General features: G+C 42.3%; 1 protein-coding gene across 2 annotated transcripts in view; it reads right to left on the bottom strand.

The window, feature by feature from the left end:
* ryr2b (ryanodine receptor 2b (cardiac)) overlaps nt 1-14,026 on the bottom strand; it is a 109,104-nt gene that overhangs the window by 61,437 nt on the left and 33,641 nt on the right. For both annotated transcript variants that reach the window (XM_070542008.1, XM_070542009.1), the window contains exons 46-51: nt 13,771-13,906; nt 8,704-8,890; nt 6,836-6,944; nt 6,533-6,653; nt 6,120-6,289; nt 1,930-2,150 (exon numbers count right to left, since the gene is read on the bottom strand). In XM_070542008.1, the coding sequence (XP_070398109.1) occupies nt 1,930-2,150; nt 6,120-6,289; nt 6,533-6,653; nt 6,836-6,944; nt 8,704-8,890; nt 13,771-13,906 (944 nt within the window). The remainder of the gene's footprint in view (nt 1-1,929; nt 2,151-6,119; nt 6,290-6,532; nt 6,654-6,835; nt 6,945-8,703; nt 8,891-13,770; nt 13,907-14,026) is intronic.

Here is a 14,026-nt window from a genome sequence, read left to right as displayed (position 1 = left end):
CAACTCTATTACTGCTCTTGAATGGCCCAGTCAGAGCCCTGACTTAAACCCAACTGAGCATATCTGGAGAGACCTAAAAATGGCTGTCCACCAACGTTCATCGTCCAACCTGACAGAACTAGAGAGGATCTGCAAGGAGGAATGGCAGAGGATCCCCAAATCCAGGTGTAGGAAACTTGTTGCATCTTCACCAAGAAGACTCATGGCTGTATTAGCTCAAAAGGGTGCTTCTACTAAACACTGAGCAAAGGGTCAGAATACTTAGGACCATGTGGTATTTCAGTTTTACTTTTTAATAAATCTGGAGAAATTTCTAAAATTCTGTTTTTTTGTCCATATGGGGTGCTGTGTGTACATTAATCAAATCAAATCAAATATACTTTATTAATCCCAGAGGGAAATTAGAGTTTCAGTACACACAATTCAGAGATCAGACCAACATGGGCAAGACACATGACAAGAATTGGTGACTGTGGTCATTTGCAACCCTGAGTCGCGCTACCTTAATAGAGATAAGAGGGTTACATGAGGTTTGTTTCAGGTGGAGGGGAAAAAAAAGGCACTTCAGAGTTACTCTCCACCGGGAGGGCAGCTTTGCTCTGCAAAAAAACACCTCAGACAGATATGCAACAGGCTTCAGACATCACAACATAAGTGTCCACTAGGAGGGGTGATGGGTTGGGACTATCCCCACTTCAGTTCCTGCAGCCACAATAGAAGCAGTGCATGTCACCTCAGTGTGGATAGGGGGAGGAGCATTGAGGGTTGGAGGGTTGCAGTGACCCTGGAACGTTTCAGCGGCCTTCCCGCAGTCCCGCCCAGGCTGGGAAAGGAGACAGAGTTGGGTTGCCATAGCGACGGCACATTCCACATATCTTCTGAGGGGGGAGTTTTCGTTGGAGGCTTGCAGGCTCAAGGACGCCAGATTTCGACAAGAAATTGTTTTGGGGCCAGACAGAGATAATTTCCTCTCTGTCTCACAGTTTGTTGGTCCTCAGCCTCTCAAAATCCCAATAATGGACATTAATCTATCCCAATCCGTGCTGATTCGTCCACTCTCTCCTTGATGGCATCCATCTTTTGTGCCAACGCATGAATCTCAGCCAAAGTTCCAAGCTTAAGATTCATTTCGACAATTATGTGAGTCTATGAATTCACAGCACGGTGCAAACCATCTCTGAGCTCCGGGATCCGGCCAATATTCCTCGACAGCTCGTTAATTTTCCGGTAAGCCAGGTAGCTTCCAATGCCGATCAGCAGGAAACCTGACACCAACACCACGATTATCCCCACGTCTTCAGAGTCCTCCACAGACAGCTGAGATAAACAAATCAAGTTCCACTGTTTCCAGGAGTCCATGATGTGTCCAACTGGGTCTGTCGCGGAGGGGCATCCGGAAGCCCCTTCTCCCATTCTCATCGTTGAAAAAATTTTATCAATCGCGTTGAGTGACCAACTGACGAGATCCATTTTAGTGAATTTCAGTTTCCAGTTTCCAGGAAAATGCAGAAGCAGCCGTGCACCCAGCACACAGAAACAGACAAAGGGCCTTGAGGATAAGATATGGAGGAGAGGAGGAAAAAAGCGTCTGCACCCTCCAAGAGCCGGAAGAAGATATAATTAATTAAATGGATTTTAGCAAATGGCTGCAATACGTATAACAAAGAGTGAAAAACTGACTGGGAGTCTTAATAAATTCCAGACCCACCGTATAAAATTTCAAGCTAATAGGAATATTTAGAATAGACTTTGGTGAGAATTATTAATGAAAAAGGACAAGTTTGTGAATGTGATACACAGAGTTTGATTATAAACAAGTAAAAATATTACACATTGTGGCTTTAAGAAAAAAATGAATTTGCTCTGCTGTGTATTTTGTAACTTGATGCCATGCAAACAGATTTGCTGTCAATCCAGTGAGGAGAGTACCTGCACAAAGAGAGTAAACAGTCCTCTGTAGTGGCTCTCTGCACGCTGGTCAAGCTGAGAGCTCTTGAGAGCTGGTAGATTGCCTGGATAAGAGAATCAACCAGGGAAACATGGTCCTCTAAACTGTGGAAGAGAGCTGAACATTTTGTGAGCAGGGGAAGAACAGCAGCACATAAGTATCTATTGAGGGCCAGGGCCATATCAGTGGATCCTAGGTCAGCCTGCAATTAAAGAAAAAAGAATAACTTAGCTGATACCGATGGAAAACTTCAACTTAAGATACGAATGAATGAAAGCAGCAGGAAGAAATTAAAACCATGAAAAATAAACTTGTATTTCTTTCTTTAATTCAATGTAACCCTCCTACTGTCCTCATGGGTGACCCCGCGAGGAAAGTTGACCATTGAGCAGGGTTGATGGTTTATGTTTATTATTTAGTGAGCACCACCTCACCCCGCCACATGGACCTCAAGGGATAAACTATATGTATGTGTGTATATATATATATATATATATATATATATATATATATATATATATATATATATATATATATATATATATATATATCGGGTTTATCTCAGCTATTTGCTAAACTACTCTAGTTGACGACAAAATGTCACTCTGTCTGGCGTTTTAGTTCAGCACAAATATCCCAATAATAAGAAATCTCGCAATTGTAATACAGCTGCTTAAAGCTTCTGGTGCGCACCGTGCACAAATCTAATAAAATGCTCAGAAGAAGTGGTCCTGCGGGCAGCTGCTGCAGAGACTAGAGATTAGGGGTGAGCGAGTAGACTCCTATCGGTATCTGTAGCTGTACTCCGAGTGGGCGTGACCTGGCCCGGAAGTGGATGTAGTTTAACCGGAAGTGGGTGTGGTTTACATCAATACATTATTTGAAGTATGAAATTGATATGGAATGATCAGAAGTTGATATGTGTATTGTTTATTTGAAAACTATTTACAGAGCAGCCTCAGAATTTAGATTAAATATTTTGATCATAATAGTAAAGGAACTGTTACAGAACAAATGTTTCAATAAAATCAGAACATTAATATTTAAGTGCATGGATTAATACATCTGAACTCACGCTGTAGGAACTAGTAAATATGAAATGCTAGAACCAGATACAACTTTAATTATTATTTTTATCATTTGATGAAACTGATTTTTTTCTAACGTTCTTGGCATTTTTCCTACACAAAGTTAAACAAAACAATGTTGTGTGTGTGTGTGTGTGTGTGTGAGAGAGAGAGAGAGAGAGAGAGAGAGAGAGAACCCAGAGTGGAGCGGAGGCAGTGACCGATGCAGCACGAGCCGTTTTAAGCTCCGTCTTGTCAAATGCACCACGTACGTTATGAAAAAAGTAACTTTAAATATTAAACCGAAAAAGAGGCGAGCTGAAGAAAACCTAGGGAGTACTGAAGAAACGTGAGCAAGAGTGAAGCAAGCACAGAGAGATCCATTACTGTCTGTCTGTGTGCGTGGATGGGCCGGACTGAGCTCCGGCTGCAGAGTTTTGTGTGTAGGGAGGGGAGGGCGCTCTATGTGATTGGCCAATCACAGAGCGTGAAGACAGTCAGTTACCCAATGAGAATTTTCCTTCAGCACGATTATAGATATTTACGAGTTTTACTCGTTTCATGCTCGTATTCATCAAAAATGCTTTATCTGTACCGGATACTCGGCTCATCCCGACTAGAGATGATCTCTGATGGACTACTGAAAAAATAAAAAATGTCTGTCGCTGAATCAAATCAAATTCAGGAGGTTTATTTTATTTTGGCAAGATCAGAGAAGAGGTCATATTGTCCAACGATTTAAACTTTTTCGTGGGAAAATATTAAAACGTGTCAGTAATGTCCGATGTGTTTTTAAAAATGCTGCACAGCCTTAGAATGTGGGTTAGTCAATGAAAGCTAATTTTACAGTTTGATGTAGATCTGTGAGGCTTTTTCGGACCCTAGAGGTTAATCCAGGAGGTGGGCATACTGGAAATTTGCAGAAGTCTCTGTAAACGAATACCTTGTGAGTCGATCTCTGTGGGGCAAAGCTGTGTGCTTCTGTTTCAGGAACTAAAAGTGAGCCAAATCAGAGGTGAGCAAAAGACAGCAGGTTTTGATGTCTTATTTTTTGACATTCTGACATATTGCCCCTGACTGGCTAACAGCAACGCAGCTCTACTACTGACTCCATTTGTTTTGCAACTTTGATGTTTTATCTCCAAAAAAAACACAAGCCTGAAGGAGTTCTGGTTGTGAAGTTGCTAAGGCTAACGGTTACCTTCTGCTAGCTGAGAGGCTCTTTCCTGGATGCTAAATCAACAAGTCTTCCCTGTCATGAGCCAAAATGGGTGAGTCCATGAATGTTAGTTTGACATTATGACGCAATTAACCAAATTATGTCTCATCTAGATGATCATGGTTTAATGGATCCCTTCCAGTCAGGCTTCCGATCCCTCCATAGCACCGAGTCAGCTCATCTTCGTGTTTTTAATGACATTTTATTAACCCTTGACTCTGGTTCTAATGTATTGCTGGTTTTATTGGATCTGTCGGCTGCTTTCGATACGGTTGATAATGCTATTCTGCTGACTCGGCTGAACCAGCTGGTCGGCATCCAGGGGACTGCCTTAGACTGGTTTAGGTCCTACTTCTGTGACCGCACCTTTAATGTTATGATGGGTAGTGCTGCCTCCCCCTCTGCGGCTTTGACTTGTGGTGTTCCTCAGGGCTCTATTCTTGGACCCCTTTTATTTAATTTATATATTTTGCCCCTGGGTGACATTTTTAAAAAACACCACATTGATTACCATTTTTATGCAGACGATTGCCAATTATATGCCTCTGTGAAGCCTAATGACTCCTTACTGCCCCTTGTTGAATGCTGTAATGATGTGAAGAGCTGGCTGTCAGAAAACTTTCTTTTGCTGAACGACGCTAAGACAGAGGCCATCATTTTCAGCCCTGGTACTTCTCAAAGTCCCCAACTGACCCTTCCATTTATCACAAGTGGGTTGAAAAACCGTGTCACAAACTTAGGGGTTGTGATGGACGCTAAACTAAAAATGGACATTCATGTCAACCAGGTAGTTAAGACCTGTTATTACCACCTGAGGCGTCTCTCTAAAGTTAAGCCCATTTTAAAAAGGCATCATCTTCATTCAGTTGTCCATGCATTTATTACTTCCCGTCTCGACTACTCTAACTCAGTGCTATACGGTATCTCCTCCTCCACTCTCGCTCGACTTCAGCTAGTGCAGAACGCAGCAGCTCGCTTCTTGACTGGCACCAGGCAGCGGGAACACATCACACCGGTTTTAGCAAATCTTCATTGGCTCCCCATCCATCTCCGGATAGAGTTTAAGATCCTGGTTTTTGTGTTTAAATCCCTAAATAACTTAGCACCTGGCTACTTGTCTGAGCTCATTCACCCATATGTCCCTACAAGATCCCTCCGATCAGCTGACCAACACCTCCTACATGTCCCTAGCTCTCGCTGTAAGTCCCGCGGGGAGCGCGCCTTTTCAGTTTGTGCACCGAAGCTCTGGAACCACTTGCCCCTCCCGATCAGACTCTCTTCCTCTCTTTCCCTTTTTAAGTCTCGTTTAAAAACTCACTTTTATTCTCTGGCTTTTAATTCTGTCTAACTTATTCCCTTCCTACCTTTCCTTTTAGGGTTGGATTACTTGATTTTAATGGATTTAGTTTTTATTTTTGATTGTTTTTATTGTGTGTTTTGTTCAGCACTTTGGTCGGCTCTCATGCCGTGTTTAAATGTGCTATATAAATAAAATTGGTATTGGTAATTATCAGGCTTTTCTAATCCGAGAGTTACCCTAACTATTTTAAAACTCACATTGACCCATCATATTTCAAATATAAGATTTACACAATGTCTCAGTTAACAACCCCTTTAACCCTCTCAGGCTCAAAATAAGTTTTGAAAAAAGGACGAACAACTAAGTCCTTCAGGGCTACTTATGAGTTAAAAAATGCTCATGAAATACGTATGTGGAGTAACCAGGTAGGTAGGTTTTAACGTTGCAAATCTGCAATGCCTGCCTCCAGAGGGTTAAACATCAAGTGCATTTTTTAATTGAATGTTGATCTAGTGCATGATTTTCTCAACCTTACATTAATTCCTCAAGCAGATGAGAATGACAATAAGAAGAAAAATTGCTTACAGCGTCAAGAGACACAGCTGCCTGAAGGTCAGGCAGGAAGCCAACTTCCAGCAGGCGGCGAAGAAGACTCTGATCTTCAACGCCATAAACACGATCCAGGAACAAAACCATAGCTGCCTTGTGGTGCGGGCAGAAGACTGTGGAAAGGTCAGGCTCAACCAACAAACCATCTACACAGAGAGAAGCAGAAATTATACATGCGACTAAGATCCTATTCATTTATAAAATACTTGTACACCAGTTTTAGGCTTCTCTTGTCTCTGTTTTATGTGACTCATCTTGACTGCAACATATTTCATGTGGTTAAAATAAGTGTGAATGGAGTCTTTAATGTTTAATGATGACAAAAAGTAACTGCAGGTCATATAAAACTGGAGATGTACAGTGAGATGGGTTGGTTTAGTCCGTTTAACCTTCAGACACAGATGGGAGGTGAAAGGAGATGTTGATGACTCCTTCAAGGTCCTGAATAGGGATGAGGGATCTGAGGATGGCCCTGACACGGATGGCTTCTCCTTTGCCTGCTTGAATTAACTTAAAAATTCAGAAAATGGTTATTTTGAAATTACCAAGCATTTACATATTTTATTCAATAAAAGGTTTAATGTGAAATAAATCCTTTGTAATAATTTTTTACTAAAGTTTTACTATGTACATCAGCTGTGTTCTGGTATGGTATTAGTGTTCCTAGCAGTGTGGGATGTAAAACCACTTACATGCATCTCTGGAGCACAGCACCCCAGCAAGTCAATCAGAGCGGAGTAGAAGGTCATGATGGCATGTCCCATGTGAACGAGGTCATCGTCATTTTCTTGGACAACATTCCTGCCAGAAGATCCAAAAGTTTTTTTTTCAGCTTGTTTTAGAACAATCTAGTAGGATTTTAAGGAACGTGTCTGCGTAGTATTTAAAAACTAGTGATGGGATTTATGGCTCTTTCATGGGAGCCGTTCATTAGTCGGTCATTTACCTCAAAGAGCAACGTCTTCCTGCAGTGTCCGTGAGGGCGCACGGGGTTGGTTAGCATTCCTCCATCGACATATAAATATTGGACAATGAGTTTCCATAGGCTCCAATATCACGTTTTTGAAGATAAATGGGAGGTGGCCACCACAGCCATTTTGACCGTGTCACAGGTTCTGTCAAGCCCAGACAATTCCACAAAAGGGAAGAGAGGTGGAGCTGAGGATGGGGCTAAGGCTGGGATCAACTGACGACACCCGGTCGAACTAGCTACAAGCTAACCTGAAGCTAAACCAAAGCTAACGCGGAGGTGGGAGCTAAGCTAACAGAGGTAGCAACCTAGCTACAACCGGAGTCAACTGTGCACAACACCAGAGCTTCTGAGTCAGAGATACACCGGGCTGAGCGCTGGGTAAAACCAGGTGCAACACAGAGGTCTCTCGAGAGCTCCACAAGCCGGCAGCCGCACAGCAGGCAGGCGCCGCTGCAATCTGAGATGCGCAGAGCTGCCGCTGGGGAGAACCGGGTGGAAAGGTTTCCATCCCAGAGCTCCACAAGCCGGCAGCCCATGCAGCAGACAGAAGCCGCGATCAGACAGAGATGCGCCGAGCTGCAAGAGGGGATGGGTGGAAAACATCATTCTCCCAAGAGCTCCACAAGCCGATAGTCGGAACCCAGCTCCACCAACATGTTGTTTCAACCCATTTTCTAAAGTGCAGCATTATGTTAAATGCACTGGGCTTTACCCTGTTACATTTAAATTTCATGGTTAAACAGTACATGTTAAAATCTAAGCACAGCTCAGCAGTGACCTAAAATACATAAATATAATTTTACTTACCAAAAAATATGAAGTGGGGACTCTTTGGACACTCTATTAGTGCAATTAATGCCACAGCAAGTCATTTTGTCCAACAATTGCACAAAAAATATCCAAAAAAAGAATACACAAACACAGAGACTCAAAATCCCGGAACAGTTTCCAAGCCAGACCGAGGCTCTACTGAGGCCTTTCCACGGAGCTAGCTCTGTGGTCATGTGGGTCTGATGCTCATTAATTATACAGAATTTTAGGCTTTTAATACACTTAAACAGGGGAGTGAGAAAAAATATTCACCTCCCTCAGAGTTGTCATGAGTGTAAACTAGATCATTTAAACAAAAAAGATGTTTTGGTACCAGGCTGTAAACATGTTTATTTCTGCTGTGAAATTGGTATTTTTAACATGGGAGTCAATGAGGATTTGCTCGCTTCTGACACCAGCCCCTAGTGGATGAGGGTGGAACTGCAATTTTTGTCACTTCCGCGTTGGCCTCAATTTTTCACCCGCATTGTGGGGGCTAGCGTTCCTCCCATAGATATGTATATAAACACGTGTTTATATACATATCTATGGTTCCTCCTACGTCCGTCACAGCAGTGGCTGGAGTTTGAGCAGGTGAGTTTGACCGACTTCCGGAGAGGTTTGTTAAGATGAACGGCTCTCTGCAGGGACTCGGCTCTCATCATTCACTTTGAAAACTCGTTCAAAAGATTTGATTCGTACGTGAACGTCACATCACTATTAAAAACAAATTTTAAAGTAGTTCCAGACCCTACATTACATGCAACTAACACTTACGATGTTCTGTTAGGTGGATGAGTGGGGAACGGTCCATCCACTGAAGGGTCTTCCGAGATTTTGATGGCTTCCTTCATGGCTGCTAAGAGTCCATCTCCCCCATCTCCTCTCAGGGCAGGACCAAAACACTCGGGTCGACGAATCAATAACCTCAACACTACATAAGAATTCTCCTCTACACTCTCACCTGCAGATAGGGAAATCACAGAAAGTAAAACAATTGAATCAATGATATATCTTAGGTGTGTTCTTGCTGTGTCTTTCTAAATCCATGCTTTCGTTCTTTTTAAACACAGAAACAGTTTTGCTTACCTGTTTTGTAGCTACAGTTTCGCCGACAGCTGCCGGCTTCTTCAGGCTGACGCTGATGGTGGTGCGTCACTTCCTTCTCCGTTTATCTGCGGGCAGCAGAGGACGTTGTCGCCCTCTACTGCCCGCTCTCCCCTCTCCGACGATGCAGTCCCATGCGTGGTCCAGCGTGTAAACTCCGTCGGAGAGCGGGCAGTAGAGGGCGACAACGTCCTCTGCTGCCCGCAGATAAACGGAGAAGGAAGTGACGCGCCACCATCAGCGTCAGCCTGAAGAAGCCTGCAGCTGTCGGCGAAACTGTAGCTACAAAACAGGTAAACAAAACTGTTTCTGTGTTTAAAAAGAACGAAAGCATGGATCAATGATATATATTGTCCATCCATCAATCCATCCATTATCATCCGCTTATCCGGAGTCGGGTCGCGGGGGCAGTAGCCTAAGGCGAGAGGCCCAGACTTCCCGCTCCCCAGCCACTTGGGCCAGCTCCTCTGGGGGAATCCCAAGACGTTCCCTGACCAGGTGAGAGACATAGTCCCTCCACCGTGTCCTGGGTCTACCTTTAGGTCTCCTCCCGGTTGGACGTGCCCGGAAAACCTCACCAGGGAGGCGTCCAGGAGGTATCCTGACCAGATGCCCGAGCCACCTAAACTGGCTCCTCTCGATGTGGAGGAGCAGCGGGTCTACTCTGAGCCCCTCCTGAATGACCGAGCTTCTCAACTTATCTCTAAGGGAGAGCCCAGCCACTCTTCGGAGAAAACTCATTTCGGCCGCTTGTATCCATGATCTTGTTCTTTCGGTCTCTACCCAAAGCTCAGGACCATAGGTGAGGGTAGGAACGTAGATCAACCGGTAAATCGAGAGCTTCGCCTTCTGACTCAGCTCTCTCTTCACCATGACAGACCGGTACAACGCCCGCATCACTGCAGATGCAGCACCAATCCGCCTATCGATCTCACGCTCCATCTTACCCTCACTCATGAACAAGACCCAGAGATACTTAAACTCCTCCACTTGGGGCAGGACCTCATCCCTGACCCGGAGAAGGCATTCTACCCTTTTCCGAATCAAGACCATGGTCTCAGATTTAAAGGAGCTGATTCTCATCAGCTGCTTCACACAGCTGCGAACCACTCCAGCGACAGCTGAAGATCACAATCTGTTGAAGCTGATGATATATATATTGTATTCATCCTATTTGGAATTTGTATGAAGTAAATTCATAAGTTTTAACTTTGGAAAAAATCTAACTTATAATAAATTCACAGATGCCCATAAAGTTTAATAAACTACATTTTCTTATAGAGGTTTCCTGACTGTCATGGACTCCAAAGAACTTTACAGTATATTCCGTCATATTCACACGCTGATGGTGATAAGTTACATTCAGGCCATAGCTGCCCCGGGGCACACTGACAGTTGTGAGGCTGCCACACAATTTGTGCCTCTGGTCCCTCCGACCATCACCAGCAGGCATGGAGGGTGAAGTGTCTGTTCCAAGGACACAATGACTAAATATGGGTAGAGCCTGGGTTTGAACCAGCAACTCACTGATGACAGAGTAAACTACTAATCTCTTGCAAGCCTACAGCTTAAGTAATATTGAATTGAAGGGATAAAAAAAATGAATTGTATGTGAGTGAAGTGTTGTTCACGAATAAGAAAGGGGCTATAACTGTGGGGTTAACAGCGGTATTTTGAGTCTAACGACCAGGACCCTCATTTTTTAAAGCTTGCTTATGCACAAAAGTGGTTCTGAAAATTGTGTAAATAATTTTCCATGTAAACTGTGTCATTTAAAAAGGCTGCACCTTAAGCCTTTATAGTGTGTGTGTGTGTGTGTGTGTGTGTGTGTGTGTAGGTCTTAGGCCTTAAACCAGTTTGTTCCAGCAGGAATTACCAACTGGTGGGCTGATATTTGTTTGATTTGATGAACACTAAATGACATTTCCTGCCTAAAGCTCCCTGTTCCCTTTAAATCTGGCATATCTTAATAATCTTTGAGCACCATGTTGTAGCCGTTCTGGATGGTATGAGTGATTATTGCCATCTTCCTCTTTGCCTCCATCTGACCAATTTTCTTTTTTTTTTATGTCCGCCGTGATCACTCTGCAGCTCCACAACACAGCCCCCTGCTTTAAAAACATGTTGCCACTGGAAGGCAAGCAAACATTATTCTGTGCCTCTACATCACTCAGTGTCACTTCCCATAGTTACCCGCAAAATTCCACCAATCAACCGGACTATTTGGATGCAGAGTCTTCTTAAAGTTCTTTGTAGTGACCATTTGTGAGAGAAAGTAGGTGTGTAGGAAGTGGAATATGATCCACAAAAACCTGAGCATATTTCTAGGTGTGATTTATAAAACTGGAATTATGTGCAGCTGTTCGTAAGCTGTGTTTTATTCATTGGAAAATTTGTTATTTTCGGTAAGGACTCCACTCAAGTTTTATAAATGAGGCCTCAGGTCCCAAATGCTTTTGTCTCTCACTTACTTACATTTTTAGTTATTTCGAGTAACTAGCAAAACTTCCATTTTAGCCTATTATTTGGTGGACCTCTGTGATAGCTGGTGCCATTTATGTTTTATTTCATTTCTTACTCCATTGTTTTTATCCCTCTTGTGTGTGAGAAGCTCTTTTGCAGCACCTGGCTTCTCCCACACCTGTCAAGCTCCATAATAAAGTTCCAGCTGGTGGCAATGACAATTAGCAGCTGAATGAGGACTCACTGCATAAAAGCCACCCAGCCCTCATCATCATCATTTATGTATTTCCAACATGCCAGTAACATCACAGTTAACAAAAGGATATAAATAAATAATAAACATCACAAGACAAGTTGACATTGTTGTAGGCATGTTCGAAAGGGAGTGGGCGTAAGCCAAGCTTATTCAAGCCCACCCCTATTTTTCACTAATAGTTTAACTTTCAATATGTAGAAAAAACTCAAATTCAATAACCTTACGACCAAAGAAAATCATAACATTAATAATAATGGTAGTCTAGACAATTTAACAATTCTTGTCAATATCATTAATTATATTCCTTTACACCTTTACTCACATCATTGCCCATTCTCATTTGTAATGTATTTTAATCAAACTGTTCTTCTGTAATGTGCTTTAAAAAATTTTTATATTTTGACATTGTTTGTGATCAGTCTTTAAGTTATTCCATATTTTTATCCCACACACAGACACACAAAAGCTTTTACGTGTTGTTCGCACCAGTAGTAATTTAAATATTTTATCTCTCCTTAGGCTATGTGACAGCTCTTTAATTATAAATAGCTTTTGTAAATAATTTGGTAGAAATGTATTAAATGCTTTGAAAAGAATTTGAACTGTTTGATATTTAATTATATCCTGTAATTTTAATCATTTTGATTGTCAAAAAAGTTGATTTGTGTGTTCTAAGAATCCAACCTTATTTATGATATGGACCGCTCCTTTTTGCAATATATAAAGAGGCTGCAAGGAGCATTGATAATTATTCCCCCATACCACAGCGCCATAAGTAAAATAAGGGAGAACTAAGGAGCAATACAATATATGAAGTGTGTTGCAATCATCAGGGAGCACCAGGCTGGACATGTGGTCTCTGTCCTGTTGGCTCCTCGGCGTGGTTGTAGTTATATTGGCTAAGTAGGGTTTATTTTTGTTTTACCATTTTAGTTGCCACCGATTAGTACAGTTGTGTTTATTAATTTTCCTTGGTGGAAACAAATTTGTTTAAGTTAACTTTTAAACACCCGAGCATGTGTCCTCCTTGTTACCCTAGGCCCCCTGGACAGCCTGGAGAGTAACAACCTCAATTTCCATTTCATGCAAATATATATATATGTTAACTTTTTTAACTTCCGTTTCATTAAAACTTTCATTGTAGGTTATGTCATTGTGTTGCATATTTTGTAGTTCTATTTTGGCTTTTGCAGTTTGTTGACCCTTGTGGGCCACTGTATAAACTCGATTTACAAAACATAATTTAAAGAAATGCAGCTTTTAACTTTTGAGATGCATACATTTGTCTAATGTATTTATCTGAACTGCCTCAAGAGCTATTTGTACTGATGACTTTTAGATGCTCCTTTCAGAATGGAAACCGATGGACAAGCTGAGTGAATCTTCTCTGTTAAAATAGCTAAAATATCGAAGAACATGACATGGTACAGCAGCCTGTGCCTTTGTAGATTTTACTACCTACTCTGTGACAGTTACTCTTGAGGTCCTGCGGGTAATGACTGTCTTTTACAATGGGTCAGTGGTAGCTCAGGATGTAGAGCAGGTTGTCCAGTAATCGGAAGGTTGCAGGTTCAATCCCAGGCTCGACCAGAGAATGCTGCTGTTGTGTTCTTGGGCAAGACACTTAACCCACTTTGCCTGCTGCTGGTGGTCGAAGTGTCTGCCGGCGCCAGTGCTCGGCAGCTACGGCTACATTGTAGCTCATCCCCACCAGTGTGTGAATGTGTGTGTGAATGGGTGAATGACTGTGTTGTAAAGTGCCTTGGGGGGTTCTAGGACTCTAGGAGGGGCTATTTCAAATACAGGCCATTTACTATGTACCATTTTATGATAAAATTATAAATGAAATGTAGGTCAAACAAATATACGCCTAGTAAATAAATACTTTACTAATTAATTTGAATTAGTTATGATGGTTAGGGAAATACAGTAATTTAAATTGAGACAAACTAAGTTATGCAATCAGAGTTTGAAACAGCCTTTTGTTCTCATGTTTCAAATAGTGATGCTAAATGTACCGTTGCAGAAAACAGCGAAGCGTAGGAAATTCAGGTAACGCTCTCCCTCCACAGGGTTCCATCCTATGTCGGTGTAGCCTTTGGCCACCAGCATGGAACAGCTTCTGAGACCACATCTGGCAAGGTACTGAACCACCTGGATGAGACATCTTATGACATTAGACAAGCTCGTCTATTTTAGTGAGCTAGTTTGTTCCATCATTTAATATTGCATCCTGACTCATGTAAGAAAATGCAATATATCGTTTCTCAAAGA

The sequence above is a fragment of the Nothobranchius furzeri genome, chromosome 12 (genome assembly GCF_043380555.1).
Source record: "Nothobranchius furzeri strain GRZ-AD chromosome 12, NfurGRZ-RIMD1, whole genome shotgun sequence".
Lineage (NCBI taxonomy): Eukaryota > Metazoa > Chordata > Actinopteri > Cyprinodontiformes > Nothobranchiidae > Nothobranchius > Nothobranchius furzeri.
This window is presented reverse-complemented; position numbering and strand designations above follow the sequence as displayed.